The sequence below is a fragment of the Orbicella franksi genome, chromosome 13 (assembly GCF_964199315.1).
Source record: "Orbicella franksi chromosome 13, jaOrbFran1.1, whole genome shotgun sequence".
Taxonomy (NCBI): Eukaryota; Metazoa; Cnidaria; class Anthozoa; order Scleractinia; family Merulinidae; genus Orbicella; species Orbicella franksi.
Genome location: NC_138157.1, coordinates 13,244,703 through 13,264,702, shown reverse-complemented (window position 1 = coordinate 13,264,702; position 20,000 = coordinate 13,244,703). Strand labels below are relative to the sequence as shown.

General features: G+C 39.8%; 3 protein-coding genes across 3 annotated transcripts; all 3 read right to left on the bottom strand.

Annotated features, from left to right (window-relative positions):
* Positions 1-681: 681 nt before the first annotated feature.
* LOC145465036 (salivary antigen-5-like) lies at positions 682-2,927 on the bottom strand. Its single transcript, XM_081448841.1, has 2 exons — positions 2,917-2,927; positions 682-1,421 (listed from the first exon to the last, which is right to left on the bottom strand). Exons 1-2 carry the CDS (start codon positions 2,925-2,927, stop codon positions 992-994), a joined length of 441 nt encoding a protein of 146 aa, XP_081304967.1. The 3' UTR covers positions 682-991.
* A 1,254-nt stretch (positions 2,928-4,181) lies between these two features.
* Positions 4,182-9,538, bottom strand: LOC145465035 (uncharacterized). The gene is made up of 3 exons (XM_081448840.1): positions 9,490-9,538; positions 7,121-7,765; positions 4,182-4,675 (listed from the first exon to the last, which is right to left on the bottom strand). Exons 1-3 carry the CDS (start codon positions 9,536-9,538, stop codon positions 4,386-4,388), a joined length of 984 nt encoding a protein of 327 aa, XP_081304966.1. The 3' UTR covers positions 4,182-4,385.
* A 2,043-nt stretch (positions 9,539-11,581) lies between these two features.
* Positions 11,582-14,030, bottom strand: LOC145466782 (uncharacterized). The gene has a single exon (XM_081450495.1). It carries the CDS (start codon positions 14,015-14,017, stop codon positions 12,212-12,214), a length of 1,806 nt encoding a protein of 601 aa, XP_081306621.1. The 5' UTR covers positions 14,018-14,030; the 3' UTR covers positions 11,582-12,211.
* Positions 14,031-20,000: the final 5,970 nt, after the last annotated feature.

Here is a 20,000-nt window from a genome sequence, read left to right as displayed (position 1 = left end):
GACCGCTCTTTCAGTGCTGTAAGACGACATAAGACCGGCGCTATGAACTAACCTTTCCACCTGTCCGGTGAGAGATGCCTGCTTAGCGTGCTTGAGGGCTTAGACAAGTTGTTAAGGTGCTACCTTAGTGGGGCGGGAAAATGCGTATGGATGTTGAGTTTTTAATGGAATTTTCCCTACTGTTTGGCGGTTTCTTTAAGGTCTATTAATGTGTAGCACTGTTTTTCAGGTCTAGGGTCACGAGGCGAAGCCGAGTAGTCTTGCACTTTGGTGAGCTGCCAGGTTGAAAAAATGACTTCAAAACAAGTCTCGAACAAGCGTCATTGAATAGTCTTCAATACAATCGCGCTTTTGTGAAAGTTGGAAAAAAGTTCTCTCGTACATTTTTTTCTGCCGTAATGAAGGGGATAACATGCCACTCCTATTATTTATTCACAATGAAAGCATAGACCACATTAAAGGAGCTAAGCCACGATTTGTGCATCTTGAAATGTTTAGCTTGAATTCATCAAGTTCGTCGTTTGTAATCCGTGTTAGTCTTCTTCATCCTTAACCATCCTTGGTTCTTTTATGTTATCTCTGTAAACTGCTATTTTCAATGGTGAAAATAACTCATAATGCCGTGACTGAGCTCATTTAACCGTGTTATAACGCTGGTGGAAGACGTTCCGGTTGGCTGTTTACAAACTTCTTAAATTCTTTAGGAGCAAACTCAGCTAGTGCGCACGAAGAAGGGATGGATGATTAGAATCAGGACATTGAAATCTAAACTCTAGTGCCGTAAACCACACGGCAACACTGCTTTACAGTATCTGCAAAGCAGATCTTTGCTTGAAGCTTATATCGTCCCAACTCACTGAGCACTTTAGGGTTAAAACAGCGTGAACGAGAATGCAAAAATCAGAAAACTACACAACTTATAGCTTGGTAGTTTTTATTTCATTTCAGGTAGACTGCATTTATTGGCAGATTTAATAGTTTCGACAGAACATCATTGTTTATCTTTTTGGTTACTGAGGATAGATTCCTTCTTGCCGTTTAAAAGCTCAACTTGCTGACCTGAGAACACAGCAGGCTCAGTTTTCTCACTCGGGACATCTACTGCTGACATTGGTGAGTTGACGATCACGGGTCGACCTTGATCGTCAAAGAACTTTCTTCCTCTCTTGCTGACAGCCGCGCAGTAACTGCCAGCATCAAAGCTACCCTTTATCACATTTTCTTGAAACTTTCCCCCCATGTTCCCTGCTGGTTTATATCTTCCGACGATATATGCACACTTCATGCCATTTTGTTGCGCTTCCGCTCGTCCCATACCAAGATCCGTACTTTCTTTCCACACCACTTGGGTAAAATGACCTGTTCTTGAACTAAAACCGCCGTTGTTGAAATCGTAGCCTGGATCACAGACCTCGTTATACCTGACAAAATTAAATGCCACAGTTACGCTCCAGCTAGTGCACAAGCCATTGGACTGAGTAGATAAAAGTAGATAACAAGTGAATATGTGAAAGATATTTGAACTGCGAAGAAAGATATGAAGACATGATTGATCATCGCATTTATACACACAACTTAAGAGGTTGTGAAATTAAATCAGAAATAAAACATTTAGCGCCCAACTTGTTGTCGCTGTGCTATAAAAGAATTACTTCATGGTTTTAGCTGTGCGTATATCGAGTTATGGATGTACTTGGGAAGTTTAGAGAGCACTCAGGAAGCTAGAGGACCAAGAGTTGCTCTCGGCTGCGCCACGAGCAGACGCTCTCCCCAGACGTCCCGCGTGCATCTATTAAACAATTAGATTATGAGCTCAAGATTTCTATCACGTATAGAAATCGAGAACGAATAATCTAATTGTTTTAGTATAAATCTACTAGTCGTTCAAAACTTTATCTAAATCCTCTTCACAGGCGCTTCGAAAACGCCAAGAAGCGGCCGTCATTTTGTTAACGAGCGCACACTGCTACGCTGCTTACTATCTATCACAGAATAGATAGTAAGTAGCGTAGCCAATCAGAGAACGGCATTCGTGATAGAACGTTAGTAGATTTATACTAAAACTCGGTATACGCACGCTAAGCATGAGCCAATTCTTTGCGAACGAGCGCAGCGAGTGGGTAAAATATTATTTTTACACGAGAAAGTAAAATTTGTATCTTGAAGTTGTCGTGCATTCGTGTAATTATCTTTTTATTGTATAGACATATTGACTGTTTGAACAAACAACAGTGAAAAACGGCAGATGACGTCATCAATAATTAACGAGAATATGGAAAGTATGCCACCAGGGTCCCGGATGTAGTTTCGGGGCGTGTTTAAAGCACAAAAGGGCGAAATTGCACTACGGATAAGTGTCAATGTGGGATAAGGGGTCTGTAAGGGCTAGCCCTTACAATTATTGAGAGCTAACCATCGTTGAGTCAGTGATATTTAGACTAACCGGACCACTATTTATGCAAACCTGAGCGCTATTTATGCAAACCTGAGGGCTATTTATGCAAACCTGACCGCTATTTAGGCAAACCTGAGCACAATGTATGCAAACCTAAGCACTATTTAGGCAAACCTAAGCGCTATTTATGCAAACCTGAGCGCTATTTATGCAAACCCGAGCGCTATTTAGGCAATTTAAACCTGAAAGCTATTTATGCATACCTAAGCGCTATTTAGGCAAACCTAAGCGCTATTTATGCAAACCTGAGCGCTATTTATGCAAACCCGAGCGCTATTTAGGCAATTTAAACCTGAAAGCTATTTATGCATACCTAAGCGCTATTTAGGCAAACCTGAGCGCTATTTAGGCAAACCTGAGCACTATTTAGGCAAACCTGAGCGCTATTTAGGCAAACCTGAGCGCTATCTAGAAAAAAACTGAGCACTATGTAGGCAAAGCTGAGCACTATTTAGGCAAACCTGAGCGCCATTTATGCAAACCTGGGCACTATTTATGCAAACCTGAGGGCTATTTATGCAAACCTGCGCGTTATTTATGCAAATCTGAGCGCTATTTATGCAAACCTGAGCGCTATTTATGCAAACCTAAGCGCTATTTAGGAAAACCTGAGCGCTATTTATGGTAACCTGAGCGCTATTTAAGCAAACTTGAGCACTATTAAAACAAACCTGAGAGCTATTTATGCAAACCTGAGCGCTATTTAGAAAAACCTGAGCGCTATTTATGCAAACCTGAACGCTATTTATGCAAACTTGAGCCCTATTTAGGCAAGCCTGAGAGCTATTTAGGCAAACCTGAGCGCTATTCATGCAAACCTGAGTGCTATTTATGCAAACCTGAGCGCTGTTTATGCAAACTTGAGCACTATTTATGCAAACTTGAGCACTATTGAAACAAACCTAAGAGCTATTTAGACAAACCTGAGCGCTATTTATGCAAACCTGAGCCCTATTTAGGCAAATCTGAGCGCTATTTAGACAAACCTGAGCGCTATTTTGGCACACCTGAGCACTATTTAGGCAAACCTGAGAGCTATTTATGTAAACCTGAGCGCTATTTAGGCAAACCTGAGCGCTAGTTATGCAAATGTGAACACTATTTAGGCAAACCTGAGAGCTTTTTCGACAAACCTGAACGTTGTTTAGGCAAACCTGAGCGCTATTTAGGCAAACCTGAACGCTACTGATGCAAATCTGAGCGCTAGTTATGCAAATGTGAACACTATTTAGCCAAACCTGAGCGCTATTTAGGCAAATCTGAGCGCCTGAACGCTATTTAGGCAAACCTGAGCGCTATTTATTGAAACCTGAGCGCTATTTATGCAAACTTAAGCATTATTTATGCAAACTTGAGCAACGGCCTAAAAAAAAACCTGAGAGCTATTTATGCAAAGCTGGGCGCTATTTATGCAAACCTGAGCGCTATTTAGACAAACCTGAGCACTATTTATCCAAACTTGAGCACTATTTAGGCAAACCTGAGAGCTATTTATGCAGATCTGAGCGCTATTTAGGCAAACCTGAGCGTTATTTAGGCAAACCTGAGAGCTATTTGGCCAAACCTGAGGGCTATTTAGGCAAACCTGAGCGCTGGTTAGGCAAACCTGAGAGCTATTTAGACTAACCTTGGTTACATTTCGCCATTTCATTTTTTGATTAAACACGCCCGTAGTTTCGTATTTATTTTTAGAGTGGTGTATCTTTCAGTAAAAAACTCGTGTTTATACAATAGAGATATTTTCAGGTTATATAGGTACACTGCACAACAACACTGCGCATTACGGACTGCCGATCTAGTACGGAAATAAAGGAATAATAGTTAAGCATTAAACATCGTTTTTGTTTAAGCTTTGTTCTGTATATCGATTAAACATGCGTCCGTGAGGTCTGTTCTGACAAACCACTTGATATGGTTAAACGTGAAAGTATTATAAAGACATAGAAAGAGAGAGTTTATTAATTAAAAGTTCTTGCCAGTTTTCCACTGCTGTTTCCATTGCTTGCGCCCCGTTAGTAGAACATCCCATGGAAAGGTTTTCGCCTTGTTCATCTCGTTCCTCTCTTGTGGAGTGCTTCAAACGCCCCATCTGGGCGATTACTTCAGCATATGCTTTAGCCTCATCACACATTTGTCTGTCTAGTTTCATCGGAGGAGCTTCGTGTACTGCTCGGAATTCATTATGTTTCAGTAAACCAGTTTGTTCTTCCTCGGTGAACTCTGAAAAGATTAAAAAAACGAAAATTTGAACTCTGAAACTCACGTGCAGAATGAAGATGTTAAGGGGAAGAGACGTTGTTCGTTCCTTTCGCTCAAACCTCTACGACTACCGTGACAGGTACTATCGATTCATTTGAATCTAAGTTGACTCATAGCTCAAGAAGAATGTCTTAATGGGGTTAACCGTTAGCCGTAATAAACGGTAACAGTGTGACAGTTTTTTTCTACGAAAGCGAGAGTCTCGAGATTTCTTGTCAAGACGTTTTTGTACCTTGTCTTGTTGTTTGGTAGTTAAGGTAAAAGCCGGGAGACGTAGTAATAACTATATTTGTCTAACATTCTCCTAATGGTCAACATTGACATCCTTCTGATGGTCAAAAATATACTTTACAGTAATCAAAATTTTTCTAGTTTTACTTCATCAAACGATGAAAATTAATTTGTAACTTTTTAAAAAAAGTATCGAAATACAATGATACACATTGTATTGAAATACAATGGTAAGTAATTTCTAAGATTTCTGTTGACATTGTTAGCCGTAAAAAGGCAAATTTATTAAACGTTAACCGTAAAAGCCACCACCCCAATGATACCCTCTAAGAACGTTCAGTTATGACCAGAAAGCCTAATTTTGCGCCCTTTAATTTAAGCATTCTTTAACCAATTTTTGCACATTGATTTCAGTTGATTACTGTGTTGAGTATAACAAAATGCCATATTGTGACGTTATATTTGATGACGTCACAAAAGCGAATCATGCAGACTTTCTAATTTCATACTTAGTCTACCAAATATATCATTTAAAAGAACATGACAAGGGGACTATTTTACCACAAATCGTTCCTCGCATTATAACAGACATTTCTCAAGTTGAAAAATGTAAAGAAATTTCAGTGTCCTCCACGGAACCATGATGTTCTTCTTAAAATCGCCCCCTTGTTTTTGCTTTTTTTTTCTGACAATTTGGTAATACAGTAGAATCCCCCCCTAAATATAGCCTCCAACGGGCCCTAAAACTTTGGCCGTATTAACGAGGTGGCCGTATTAAAGGGGTAGGTTCAAACCTGATGACTGGTCTAAAATGAGTGACGTCTTAATAAACAGATATAACACGACTGCACTTCTAGACAGTTCTTTAATAAGCATCTTGAATGTGGATATAATTTTTAAAAAAATGAAAATTGAATCAGTGTATGAAATATTTTACAATGGAAAGATTAACCTAACTGGTTCGAGTGGCCGTATAAACGGGATAAAATTACAGAGGATTAAACACCTTGGGATTTCACAATGCAACATCGTTCCCAGGGTCCTCTCCTACTTGGCATCTCTCTCTCGCCATGGGGGCCGAGTAGGAGAGGACCCTGGGAATGAGGTTGTTCAGAATGTGGCCCATGTTGGCCGTATCAACGGGGTGGCCGCATTATCGGGGTTTTCTAATAAAAAAAAATGTATGGGTGATTCTCCGGGACCAGAAAAAATGACTGTAATAACCTGGTGCAGTGTTGCTAAAAATTGTGTACTTTTAGATCTTTTAGTCTCCGCCTCTTAAGCAAGATTTCGTTGTTTGAATAACTGATGACGCCACTCATCCTTACGTCGCAATGGTCCGGAAAATTCCTGGAAACAATTCCAAATTCAAACGTTGTTGGCTGTCCGACTGATACGAAACAATCAAATGAAATTCTGTAAAATGCCATTGGCCACTGGAAGTTTCCAAAAATTCAAACCAGAAGTTTCAATCGAATGGAAAGAGTCTTGGTGAAATCAAAAAGCGAAAGAGTTACTCCATGCTCACACCATACGTTGCACATTTGCCGAACAGCGAAACCATCCCTTTTAAGATGGGAAGAAACAGAGTTATACTACATTATAATAATTTACCACAAATTCCATTTTCTTTAATGCGCATAATCGTTGCTACCGTTAAGGTGTGACAGGATTATTTTCAATTAAAGGTGGAATCAGCTAGTGCTGTTGCTGATAGAAAATGCATTGTTGACTGCCTTGGGAAATTTAGGAATATAAAGCTTTCGTAAACAGAAATTTCTCTCTGGAAAATGCATGCGTAAGATATTTATTCACGAGTTGTGAATAGTCCCGTTAACCTTGTACGCCAATTCATCACTGGTTAAATGTGATCGTTCACTTTTTGAGGGAGTAGTGATTCTTTCCCAGTGACATTTTATTGTTCGCGTTCCTGATTGGTTGAGGACACACAATATTTTTGCGAGTGTCCGTCAGAAAAACCGGTCGTGCGTAATGATGCAAACTTATAGAAGTTTGGAGAATACTCAAGCAAATAGAGTTGCTCTTAACTGCGCTTCCAGCAACTTCTGTCTTGCTCCACACACTTTCCGCTTGAATCATAACTCGATGGTGGATACTAAAGCATGAATCAGTTGATAAATGCCCAAAGAACAATGAAGAATGTAATACTCTCACCTCCAGTCTCTGGACCCCCGATTCCAGGCCCCGGTCCTTCTTCTCCTGGACCCTCTGTTCCCGCTCCCGGACCTTCTTCTTCTGCTCCTGGACCTTCTTCTTCTACTCCCGGACCTCCTGCTCCGGCTCCAGGGCGTCTACCTCCGGTTCCAGGGCGTCTTCCTCCGAATCCTGGACGTCTTCCTCCGAATCCTGGACGTCTTCCTCCGAATCCTGGACGTCTTCCTCCGAATCCTGGACGTCTTCCTCCGAATCCTGGACGTCTTCCTCCGAATCCTGGACGTCTTCCTCCGAATCCTGGACGTCTTCCTCCGAATCCTGGACGTCTTCCTCCGAATCCTGGACGTCTTCCTCCGGCCCCCGGACGTCTTGCTGCTGCTCCCGGACGTCTTATGTCACCCCCTGGTCTTCTTGCTCCAATTCCTGGAGGTCTTACCTCAGCTGGTGGAAATTCCCCAGCCCCTGCCCCGCCCTCTTGTCCTCCTGCTGGCCCTATCTCAACTTGTATTGTTAAAGAAGCCTGACCGTTTTTCCTGATTATTCCATTTCCCGAAAGTTGTATTTGGGAATCCTGGCTGAAGATGCTTCTGGCCACTGTATTCTGACCTGAAATAAAAAGTATTACACCAAAAAAATATAGAATAACTAGAACTCAATAATAGATAATTACATAATTTGCAAAGCTTTTTAAAACCTTTCCTGTATGACCGACATTAAATCTTCAATGTTTTGTTTGATTTGGATCTGTAATAACCTCTAACGTGTCATGCATTGTCGGCTATAAACCTACTTAAACATTTTCCATAATTGGATAAATTGTTTGTTTTGGTTTGATATTGTGGCTATGGTTCTAAAATTTGATAGACGCTTTCTCTGTGTAATCATAACTGACAGTGCGACAAAATGGACGCTTTGCTGCGTGTACCCAGGCAGTCGTTATACTGAAAAGCACTATATTGCAATTGAGCTAAATGTTTTGCATTTAAAGTCGTACGAAATTCAATCGAATCAATCACGGTGTTTGCGGAGGGGATATTGCAGGTTTACCATTTGCAAGCTATTTTACCTTTTGCATTTCTTGGAATCGATTAATAGCTTATTACTCGTTTGCAGGCCTTTAGGACGTGAAATAAGTCAAGATCTTCATGTCAACCTATAAACGTTTCAGTCTATCTTCGTTAGACTGCAGAGCAGGCGAACTTTTTTGCGTTTCTCAAGCGAGCGAGGTGAGCGCGAGGGATTCACCGTGAGGGGAGGAGCTTTTCTCGTGCTGCGCGCTTTCCTCGCGCTCAGAAAATACGCAAAAAAAAAAAAAGAGAAACAATGTCTGTTGAAAGGTGCCCACTTATTTGAATCTACCGTTCATCTTACTGTGCAAAACATACGATCTTCACAATAAGTCAGTTTCCCAACAAAGAAACTGATCTTTAGATGGGTATTATTTTATATTATATTTAACGTTCAATAATTTGTTTTCAAACTTCTGTATCTGTCTTTTGTTATTGTTTTTTTTATTTCTCCACTTGACGATTTGAATAATTATATTAGCGTTAAAATACAATGTCGAGTGCAAGGAAAGCAAAAATGGCAAGATAAAGGAAACAAATTAAACTACCACGCGTTTGAAAACTCGTGGGGCTTGTTCTTTCTAAGTTGCTAGCGTCATCAAAAACACGTTGCGGCGGAAGCCCTTTAACAAAAATGTCCGGAGGTGTGTTTTAAAACAAAAATAAACAAGCATGACGAAAGTGCGATATAATAAACTACCTACTAACCTAGCTTGCTGGGTTGTCTTTGTACGGACCGAGCGAAGCGAGGGTCCGTACTGCCACGCCCTCGCGCCAATATTCCCCAGAACGGCCCTCGCGCTCGGTTAGTAACAGGTGAACAGTTTTTTAAAGACAAACATTTGGGAAAAGCTTTTGATAATCTTCTTCGCAGTCGTATTTGCGACGTATCCTGAACGAGGCTGATTAATTTTTAACGGCAAGTAGTTCCACTAAGTGTTGTAAACGCTTTTATACTTAGATATTTTTAGAGGGCTACATGTTCATTAGTTTTATATCTCAGTGAAGTGTCACACTTTTTTGAGTTTGATTGTTTGGTTGATATAGAACTGTTAATAACACGCGATGTTTTGTTGTATCAGATTGAAACGGGGGGCTTGAATGAGATTAGGAGAGTCCTAAGTCTGTTAATTAGTATTTAAAAATTATTGCTGAAAGACTAGGTTATTTATAACCATACCTTCAGGAAATAGTCCTTTTATGACCTGTTGTCGTTTACCTGCAGCTGTGAAGCAATTTAAAACTCAGCGATGCGAGAGAAAAAAATCAGCTCGTTCGTGAATTAAAATTGTTTGACTCTACCTGCTTGAACTGCCACAACGGTCAGCAAGACAAGATAAGAAATCCACATGTTTTTGGCGCAGAACTGAAGAAAAAAAAAATCATGTATGCCATAAGATGGTTCTCTGACATCGACTTGTTTGCATAAAAGAGAAATTCTCATCATTAAACTTCAAACTAAATGAGACTAAATCACTATTGGCACTATGGATTAGTATAGACAAAATGTCAATGCAAACATTTTTATAACAAACACCAACACCACTTCAGTTTTAAGGGAAGCAGCGTCTGGTGTGTTACTGTAATGCAATACGTAATAAAACAGGGTATCCAAACATTTCGATTGCCATTACTAAAGGTCACTGTTTTACTCATTAGTTCCAAATAATTTCTGTGTAATGTTTTTTTTTTTCAAAAGAATAATATTTCGTCGACTTGTGAGTTATTTATCCGTTGATTGTGGACGCGAGAGGAAGGGTACACACGTATTCTTGAGTACTTTCTAGTTCATATATAGTTAATAAAATTTGACTAGGTTCCGTTTTCGTTACGGGAGTGGTCATTCGTTTTGAAAGGTTTCCATTAAGAATGAACAAAAATGTATCGTTTTTTGGTAACGATCATGAGCTATTTTGAGTAAAAAAAGTTTTTTAAAGTCACATACCAGATTGTCCTTTACCAGAACGAAGAAAAGACCTTTCTACCTTTCTACCTCTTGTGGCGAACGAAGCACAGAGTAGCGCTGCGTGTTAATATGTAAAAGCGGAACTTTTGCTCAGAGAAAAAACCTTATTGGCTTAAGTTTGAAATCGACCTGTTTTTTTCTAACGCTTGGAAAAACGTTTTCTACGGATCACAGTTTTTGGAGTAGACCCTTGCTGTAAAATATTTAACTCTCTGAAACGTTATCGTTTTGACCACTTCACTGAAGAATGTCGTTTGTCGACTTGTGAAAGGATTAGGTTCGTGTTTCTCTTGAGCAAGGCTCGAGTTTTGCTGAATGCTCGGAAATTGGACTGATTATAAAAGTTATGGTGGGAACCATTCTCGCCACAGGGGAGGTCATGACCCTGAGTCTGTGTTTCATCCAAAAGGAACCGGCCAGGTGAATAATAGGCACCTTAAGCAACAGACGTTTTCGCTGACGACGGCGACGTGACGACCGATAAGAAACTGGGGCTAGAACGGCTTCAGGTTGCGGTCGCGACAGCAAGTTACCATCCTTAAAGAAGGATTTCTCGGGCTAGCATCACATCTTTTTGTTCCTCAAGTTTATTAAAGCCTGACTTCGAGTAATAAATCCCCCCCAGCAAGATTATCCGCGAGATCCCTCGCAACCCGCGCGACGTGAAGGAACTCAGGAATGTCGATTCAAGGTGGCGGACTTTTAACGCTCTCTCGTGCGCATTTTAATTTGTGGCTTGTACATGGATTGCATCTGTCAGTTCTTTGGTTTAAAATGTTAAAGATGTTTTCTCTTCAAATAGGTAAGTGTATTTTCGGTTTACTTCTGTTACATACCCTTTTAATTTCACATATTTCGAACTACATGTAAACTGTTAGGCCTCGAAGCGGCCATCGGCCGTTTATCGGCTGCCTTCGAATTGCCTTTCTTGTAGGTTCTAGATGAATCGTTGTAAGTCAAGGAAACAATGCAACATGATTTTTTGTCCCTGAAAAGTTCTTCACTTATTCATTCTACCAGCTTGTGTTGACATTGTAGTTCTTATAGTTGAGCTAATACCCCAAAGATGGAGTGGTAGATTCTCCCCATGTGTCTATAGGCATAGTGTGGTTGCGCTATGTAGAAGATAAATTTTGATCTGGACTTGTTGTGAAGTGAGACCGTATGCAACAGTTAATTACCTCAGTTTACTATCCTAAGCTAATATTATGTAATAGTGACTTAGTTTACTCACTTTACTGTGATGACAACACTCTTTTAAGAATTTTAAAAATAATTTTCTTTGCTAAACACAGAAACAGACTCTTCAAGGAAGACTTGAGCTTATCACTTACACAGTTTCTAATGAAATAGGGAATTTTGAAGTAGACAAAACAGTATACTGAAGTTTAATTCTCTGGATTTTTTTCTCCATGAAATTTACTACAACTCAGGTTTATCTTACAAGATGAACTTTGAATTATTTTGATTCTATGTACACATATATCAGAGGTGACAACCTGAAAAAATCGAAATGCAGGAGACCGCCAAGTTTACCTTTTTTGACCGTAGCAAAAGTTGTTTAAAGTAGAGCTTGGCCAATTAATAAACCACAAAGTGCATCAAATATCCAAAACTTTCCCCCTCAAAATGCCAAAAATCGACCAAAATATGTCTGAAAAGTTCTTTTATGGCCTTTCATTCGTTTAGTCAGGGAGATTAGGTGACCCGTACGAGACACCAGGAGATTTAGTCGGTATCCAGGAGACCCTCGGATAATCCGGGGGAGTTGGTATAGATGGCCATAGTATACTTATGTTGTTTAATATGTTTTGTGTTATTACTTTAATTAATGCCTTTAGCTGCAATGCAGTCATCAGAAAGAAATACTTTTACATTGTTGCCATCAGATACTTAAAATAGCCATAAACTTTGCACCTTAAGTTTCTTTTGCATCAATCAAGGCTCAAAACATGAACAAAACAAAATAAATTATAGTAAATAATTTAAAGGGATTTTGTCTTTTGTAAACTTTAATATCTACATGTTAAGGAAGTTTTTCAAATTAAACACAATAATTTATACTAGATGTAGAGTAATCTTCCACAATTTGAGCAGTGCTGAAGCAGATTTAAGTTGTTTTGTCTTTGATGCATCTTGAGGGTTTCCCTTTGAGTCATTGTACAATTGCTTGTACTTCTTCAGTATCAGCATTTGAATCTTAGTCAAGTGTGTTTCATAGCGCTCCACATGGTATCTAGATTTTGGATTTTTGGTAACACTCTGCTTCAGTTTGTCATATTTAATAACTTCTTCACAGGTTCCAAGGACTTGTTCAATGGCTTTTGCTGTCTTTGATAGAAGCTTTACTGTGGCCTCTGAGTCAGTTGATGGAGTCTTTCTTCTTTTAGCTGGTGGCTCTTGAGGTGATGACTCTTCTTCAGTACTGGCAACTGCTCGCTTTTTTCCATTTGGCTGTGGCAAAATTTCAGCCTCGGTCAATTGCAAGTTTTCAATTCCTGTTTCTACACTGTGTTCATTAATTGGATCCACCTCCATGCTCATGGTTTCATAGTCAGTTTCTGTTTGAAGTGGCCATGTCCCAGCATCTGCATCCTCTCTGTCACCTTCATAATCTGATTCCTCAGCCAACTCTTGCTCTTGATTAAAGTTTGCAGCAGAGTCACTTACTAGATCCTCACTGCTGTTGTCTTCCATGACTGATTGAAAGGAGCAGCATGTTGGTGGTCTTTGCCATTTTCCATTGTCATCTCTCAATTTTGTGGCAGGTAGTTTGACTTCCTCCACCAGGCATTTATTCCAGCAGGAATCTAGTAGCTCTTGCTCATTGAGGATGGATGTTGAACGAAAGTGGTGGAGCTTTGGTCCTTCATCTCTGAAACTGGGCTCATCTGGTCCATCAAAAAATTCAATGGAGTCATCCACCTCCTTCCACCAGACACCTTCTCCTGGCTCTAAGAAATCTGAAATGAGTTGCAAGTGAGTAACCCAATCACCAGCATATTTTTCAAGGTCACTCTTCAACAATATAGTGTTATCCAGCTTGGGAAGGGACTTTGCCATCTTACTAATTTCTCGCTCCTCTTTAAGAATGCAATGGTTGACAGGGTTTGATTTTTCAGCTTGCAAGTGCAGGATTGCATTTGTTGAGTGATCTTCGATTCTCTTGCTCCAGGTTTTTGTTGTAATGTCTGAGAGTTTCTCAAACAGTCTTTCAAACAATTCAGCATTTGTAGATCTGTGAGAAGCAAGTCTGAGTAGTTGAGCAGAGTGAGTTACGCAGCTGTGGAAGTAAAGACCAAATAGCTTTCTGTATGTCAATTTCTTAGGTGGGGTCAGGACTCTGCGACATCGAATTGCATGCCTCCAACAGAGATTATGTAGGCGAAGAATCATCTTTGGTGATCGTTTCTCCTCTTGGGCATAGTAGATTTCAATCATTTCACAAAGAGTCACCAAAAGCAATTTAACCTCACGGTTTGCAAATTGGCACAGAGCAATGGTGATGTAAATAAGTGTCTTTCGGTAGTCCACCCCCCGCAGTTTGTCTTTGCTCATTTGCACAGCAAGAATCTCTTTGAGTTTTATTACAGTGTCAATGTCTGTGATATGATGGGGTAGTTCCTGTAGGACATTCTTGATGTGATTCATTGAACAGTGCAAAGCTTCGAAAAACAAAACTTCATATGACCCAATGTTCAGTTCTTTGACCGAGACATCAAAGTTTTCATTGCTGTGTAGAAGTGCAGGAAGTCTTGTTGTTCCTCCCAGCAACTCTGATAATCTCTTTTGCAGATCTTCTTTGTTCCCTTCATCAGACTTTCCCCTTGCAGTCAGCTCTGCTCTCAGCTCTTCAACTTTCATGTCTTTAAATGGATGGAAACCTTCTTTTCTTTTTTGGTGCTCAAGGTTTTGTACCTTCTTTGAAGGGAGTACTCCAAGTCATGGCTTGAATTGATGTTTCCATCACAACCTGGACATCCATAGTTTCCTCCATGTTGGGTGCCATCCTCCATCTCAGCTGCTGGATTGTCTCCATTCATGAACCTCATGATGTCACAAACTTCGATCCCACAATCTGTCAGTACAGGGTTCTTTAGATCCCTGAGGTCTTCTTGCCTTGTTGGAACAAACTTCATCTGGTTTTCTACCGTTGATCTGCTCTGTCCCAGAATGTAAAGCTGTGGTTCCTCAATAGTGGCTTGTATGTCAATATCTTTGCCTGTTTTGTCTATCATTTCTTGTCTTGTGAAGTGTATAGCAGGATCATAAAGTTCTCGAGCACAAAAGAGCATGTGACCATAATTGGCAAGTGTGGAGTGGTCATGCCAGAGGAGCCAGTGTCTTTGGCGCTGATATTTTTTTAAAGAGGATCTCATTTCATCAACATCATCACTGACTTCTTCATGAATTTTCTGCAATTCTAATATTATTTCCTCCCTATTCAACTGGGTGTAATAGTTGTCATCTTTGATTTTTAAAAAGGACTTGTTCCTTGTTAGGGCTTCTTTCCTGATATCTTTGAAGGGGATTTTTCTGGCATTGACATCAATTTTCTTTTGTATAACTTCACCTTCATTGCTGATAGCTAACTTTAAATCTCACTTGCCACCACAGGAACACCAACATTGTATGTTCCATTCGCAATGCGCTGCTTAATGTCAGCTCTTATCTGCCCATTTGTACGTGGAACTGGAACTGAAATATCACCTCCCCTCTGTTTTTTAAGGGCTCGTCTGACTCGGAACTCTACAAATGAACAAATTAAAATTTGCTCAAACCAGTTACTACATGTATGTGAAAATTTAATCATTTAAAATCTGTTTTAACCATTTACTATGTTAAAATCTGTTTATTGATTTCAAGTGTTTGAAATTATTATCTCAATTTAGAATAATTTGTAAAACATAATTAAATATTGTCCTTCAGAGTCTTGTGGAGACTTAATTGTACATGTAGTTCTGAAAAATATGAGTTATTTAATCCATTTGTATTAAAATATGTTTAAACAGTACATATACAGACACTTTTTAGTTTTAAGACTTTAATAAGTTCACTACCTTTGGAGTGGTCTTTAGGGTCAATCTGGTTTTTTGAAGACTCATAGGATGATATATCAACTCCTTTCTTCTGTAGAAATGACTTGATCATTTGGCCTCCATTGGGGGGTGTTGCATCCTGGCCAACCACCCGTATTTTGTAGATCCTAGCTCTCTCAGACCAGTTTGTGGTACCTTTAGGCCATGATTTTATGTCTCTCAGGAGCTGATCCAGGTCTCCAATGATGTTCTCTGTTGCTGGGGTGTGAGATTTTGCTTTTCTTTTAGGAGGTGTTATTCTTGCTCTTTCTGTAGCCTCCTCTCTACTTTCAAAGGCCTGAGCGAGTCTGTGCTTTTGTCTACCCCTGTATGATTGCCTTGAACTTAGATGTAGATCAGTGTCATTTTCATTCATTGCTCTTTCAACATCATTTTTCATTTGCCTTTGTTGATCTCTTTTTAACTTTCTTTTTTCCACAGGAGAAAGTTTCTTTTCAAGTCCAGCTTCAGGGACAAGGAGCAAGTGACTTTCCAAAGTTCTCTTTACATTTTTCGTCATATGTGGAATAAATTACCTGTCCCAAGACCTTAAGTTGTTTGTTTGTAATTTTTGAGCCTTTCTGAACTGTGTGTTGTGCAGTATGCTTGTTAGCATCCCGCTGAATTTCATTAAGGGGGCCTTTTTTCACCGTCATGCACTTCTTGCTGAGTGGGAAAGTAGCTTGCAAGTTTGAGTTGACTAGTGTACAAGCCTTACAGTTCGTTAATGAATGTGCTGTCTTCATTTCTTTGGTTATGGTCTTTCCCTCATCCCAGTTAGCCATTGAAAATGTTGACAAATAGACCGCCTTGTCTTCTTTGTTTCTCCAGGAAGAAATCTTTTCGTCTATTACCTTGCTCACACGGTTGAAATCATACTGGTTAAGAGTAAACTGTGGATACTCTTTAAAATGTTCAGAATAAAGTTTGTGCCTTTCTGTTAACACTCTGGCGCCAAATTTTGCACTGCCTTCACCAGGAGCTTTCTTCAAGCTAGAGCATAACTCTTTTGTTTTTCGGATACACACTCTGGCCTAAGCACATTCAGCCTTCAAGGCCATATTTGTGGGAAGTTTTAGTTCCTAAAGAAACTGTTTTAGTGAAAGAGTTTGGCTGTATGTGCTCGCTAGTGCCCGCCACAGTGAAAAAGTGATATTCAAATTGTAAACTGAGAAGTGCTATTTTATCGCATTAAACGCATAATTGGCGCCAAAAGTAAAACGAACGAGTTATTGAGAGAGGAAATGTTTTAAACAAAGAGAAACCACTGTTAGCGAAGGTGTGCACATTGATCTGTAAAAGATGAAAAATATTTCATAAAGCGGAAGAACTTGTCATTTTCATCTCTAAATTAAGAAAAAGATGTTTACAGATACCAGAAACTTTGTTCTTTAGATACATTGTCACCTTTATTCTCTCAATCGTTTCGCTTCAAATACACCTTGAACTAACGATTCTCGTCCGCCATCTTGAAAATTGTGACAATTTGGCCTAAGGGGAGACAACTGCAGGCTACAAAACAGCGTTTTCCTATTGCAGTAGAGTAGAGTAGGGTGAATTCTTGCCAAGTAGTACCAGTCCACACGCTGCCAAACAGGCAAAATGGCGCCGATTCGCGAGTACTACTCGAGGAAACCTATTTTGTCAAACGGGGAGATGTTAAACTTTATTAGATGTCGGAAAATATACGGATTTTGAAAATTGAGGTATTTTCCTTTACCGAAACGCCTTTTAACATGGGACAACAAACCAACAACATATAAAATTAAGTCACAACAAGGAAGAATTGAACGCTGAATTCAAAGTCTTCAGTCGCGTGTCATAATTAACCAGTTCTAAGCATGTGCAGTTGCCCTTAAAGGCGGAACTCTACACATTAGTTATGTATCTTTGAATCAAATACACATTCGAGTTTCGCTAAGGCGTTTTAGTGTTCCCCGTTTTCAAAAGTAAATAACAGACATTGAATAAGGGTATTGTTTCATAGATAAGGAATGATTGTCACGATGAAAACAATGCTCAACCAGGTGCTTTCTATTATTGCCCTTTACAATCTAGGAAAGTTTCATTCGGTTACGTAAAATGTACATCCAGAAAATGGCGATAACCTGTTATAGCCTCGTTTCCGTGCTTTAGTCAGGCCTTTATACACTTGAGTCTGTCCACTCCATCTTGTTCTGTCCACTCCATCTTGTTCTGTCCACTCCATCTACGAGTTGAAGATAGACTATAGTTAAAAAATAACTCGATGGAATAAAACCTCATGCTATTCGTGTTTTACTAAGAGATGTAAAATCATTGCGAAAAATAACGAAACAATTTAAGTTTATAAACTTTGCCTGCTTTGAAATGTCAAATGTCAAGAGCAAAAATTATTTTACATGTAAAACGTGTATTGCTAAAGCAATTAATTGCGATTTTTAACCGAAGTTTGTATCACCGTTCATTGAGAAAAAGACAGGTGTATTTTTAGACTGCCAAGATTACACACACACCTTGTTGTACTAAACATAGATTTTGAACAAAATCTCAGCTGACTGCGTTTTCATTCGACACATTGATCGGCCGCTCAAATACAGGAGTTTTGCCAATTTGCAATAATCTTGTTTGTACAAGAAATAAAATCCAGGCGAGATAATTTGGTAGCGCGAAGTTTGTCAGCTCTTGTAAACATTAAAAAAAATACATGCACACACTGTTCGAATACAAAATTCATCCAGTCGATTAAAAAAGCCTCTATGTTAAACGAAATACCAAGACGAGGAGATTGCCAAAATAAAATCAATGTTATTTCAAGCTATAGCAATCTACCGATTATACGTTGAGAAAATCTGAAGAAACTAATGATACTAAGCGGCATAACGAATGAAAGCAACCTCTTCGCTGAAGGCTAGTTTGACATGCGAAAAACATTGTTTTAAGCATAAAGGCAATCATTATGCAACTTTACCTTGGTTCGGCACCAAAATAGCACAAAAGCAAGCTAAAAGGGATCAGAACAAAAGATTAAGTACTCACGTTTTCGTCGTGACGTGAAACCCCACGCTCTCACGTTCACGACCTCAGGGCAACGCAAGGTCACAACGTGTTGTACATGCGCAGTTACGTCTCGAAAGAAATGTCACGTTTCCGGTTGCCGTCGTCAGGCCGGCGACGTCTGTTGCTTAAGGTGCGTAATGAAACAGGAAAATCTTTGAAATAGACCATGGAAAAATGTCACTTTAGAGGTTTACTACTTGAAACACGATCATCGTCACCATCGTGCTCCTGTTCGCCCTCACCTCCGTTATCGTTCTCTCCCTCACCCTCTCCCTCACCCTCTCCCTCACCCTCTCCCTCACCCTCTCCCTCACCCTCTCCCTCGCCCTTATCCTTACAATTACCTTCATCCTCACCCTCATCCTCGTGACCATCTTCATCCTCATCCTCGCCCTTGCCCTCGCCTTCGTCCTCGCTCTCACCCTCGCCCTGGACCTCTCTCCCACCCTCGTCCTCGTTTTCACTCTCGCACTCTCGCCTTACTCTTATTCTCATCCTCATCTCACCCTCGTCGTCATCTTCATCCATCACCATTATTAACCCTCCATTAGGAAAAAGTAGATTCCTCCTCTACACGTTTGACTTAATTGTCTTATTGCCGTTATCGTTACCGTAATCATCATCATCATCATCATCGTCGTCGTCGTCGTCGTCATCATCATTATCATCATCATGATTTGAAATGCACTTGTGCATGTTCAATGTGTATTTAAGGATAATTATTGGATAATGAAATTGAAAAGTTTTCATTGGTATATGTGTAGGAAATCGTATGAACGCGAATGCAGTTCGTGATTTAGGGGCACGATTGATGTTTTGAAAGATCTGAAAATTGTAGGAGCCGTAGGCGAGTGTAATTTGTGAACTTTCAAAACATCATGAGTGAAACGTACCAGCAGGTGTAGACGATTTTGTATTTTTTTAATACCCAAACGCACTACTTTGTACGTACTTCATTTCATTGGCCCTAAACCACGTTAATTGTGACTTGACAGTTGTGAACGTTGCTCACGGTCAAAGCATGGCCGCTATTGCTCGCCTCCTCACACGTTGAAGTCATTGCAGGAAAAAACCACATTGCTAGACTAGAAAAACAGCTGGCTAGGAACTGTTGACCGTGGAGTCATGTTGATAATGTTTGAAAGCTGTTGCTGTTCGTTTTCGCTTCCTTCAGCGCAGTCGTTAAAATGCTTCACTTGCGTGGCTGGTCACTTAGAAAGATTGCCTCTCGACGCTTGCGGCTCTGAGTTTCTTAAATTTTTTTCTTGCTTGTTTTCAGTGATGTGTTCTAAATAATCCTCTTCGTCATATTGTCGACCGGCTGCTTCATCTGTTTCTTGTATCAGACATTTGTTTTAGGATTTTCAATTATGGAAAGGTAAAAAGGGTCGTTCGCGTTCGTATTCTTCCAGTTTTGGGATTAATTTTCTTTCAGTCGCTAATGTTTGCCAGACATTCGACCAGGTCTATGTAGCTATCAACGTGTTTTAGTTTTTGCAGTTTCTTTAAGTTGCTCAGCGATGTTTTGGTTTGCCAGAGCAAACCGACTGTCAGCCCTTTTTTTTTTCACTTTGGTTTTCAAATTTGGGACTTCCCTGGTGTTTCCATAGCAACTTCGGTATTGTACTCTAATTCTGATGCACTCTATAACTTATCTATGCATTCGTCATTGGCCAATCCGAAATAAGATATTTTGTTGGGGAAATAATAAGGGCAATTATACCATGCTC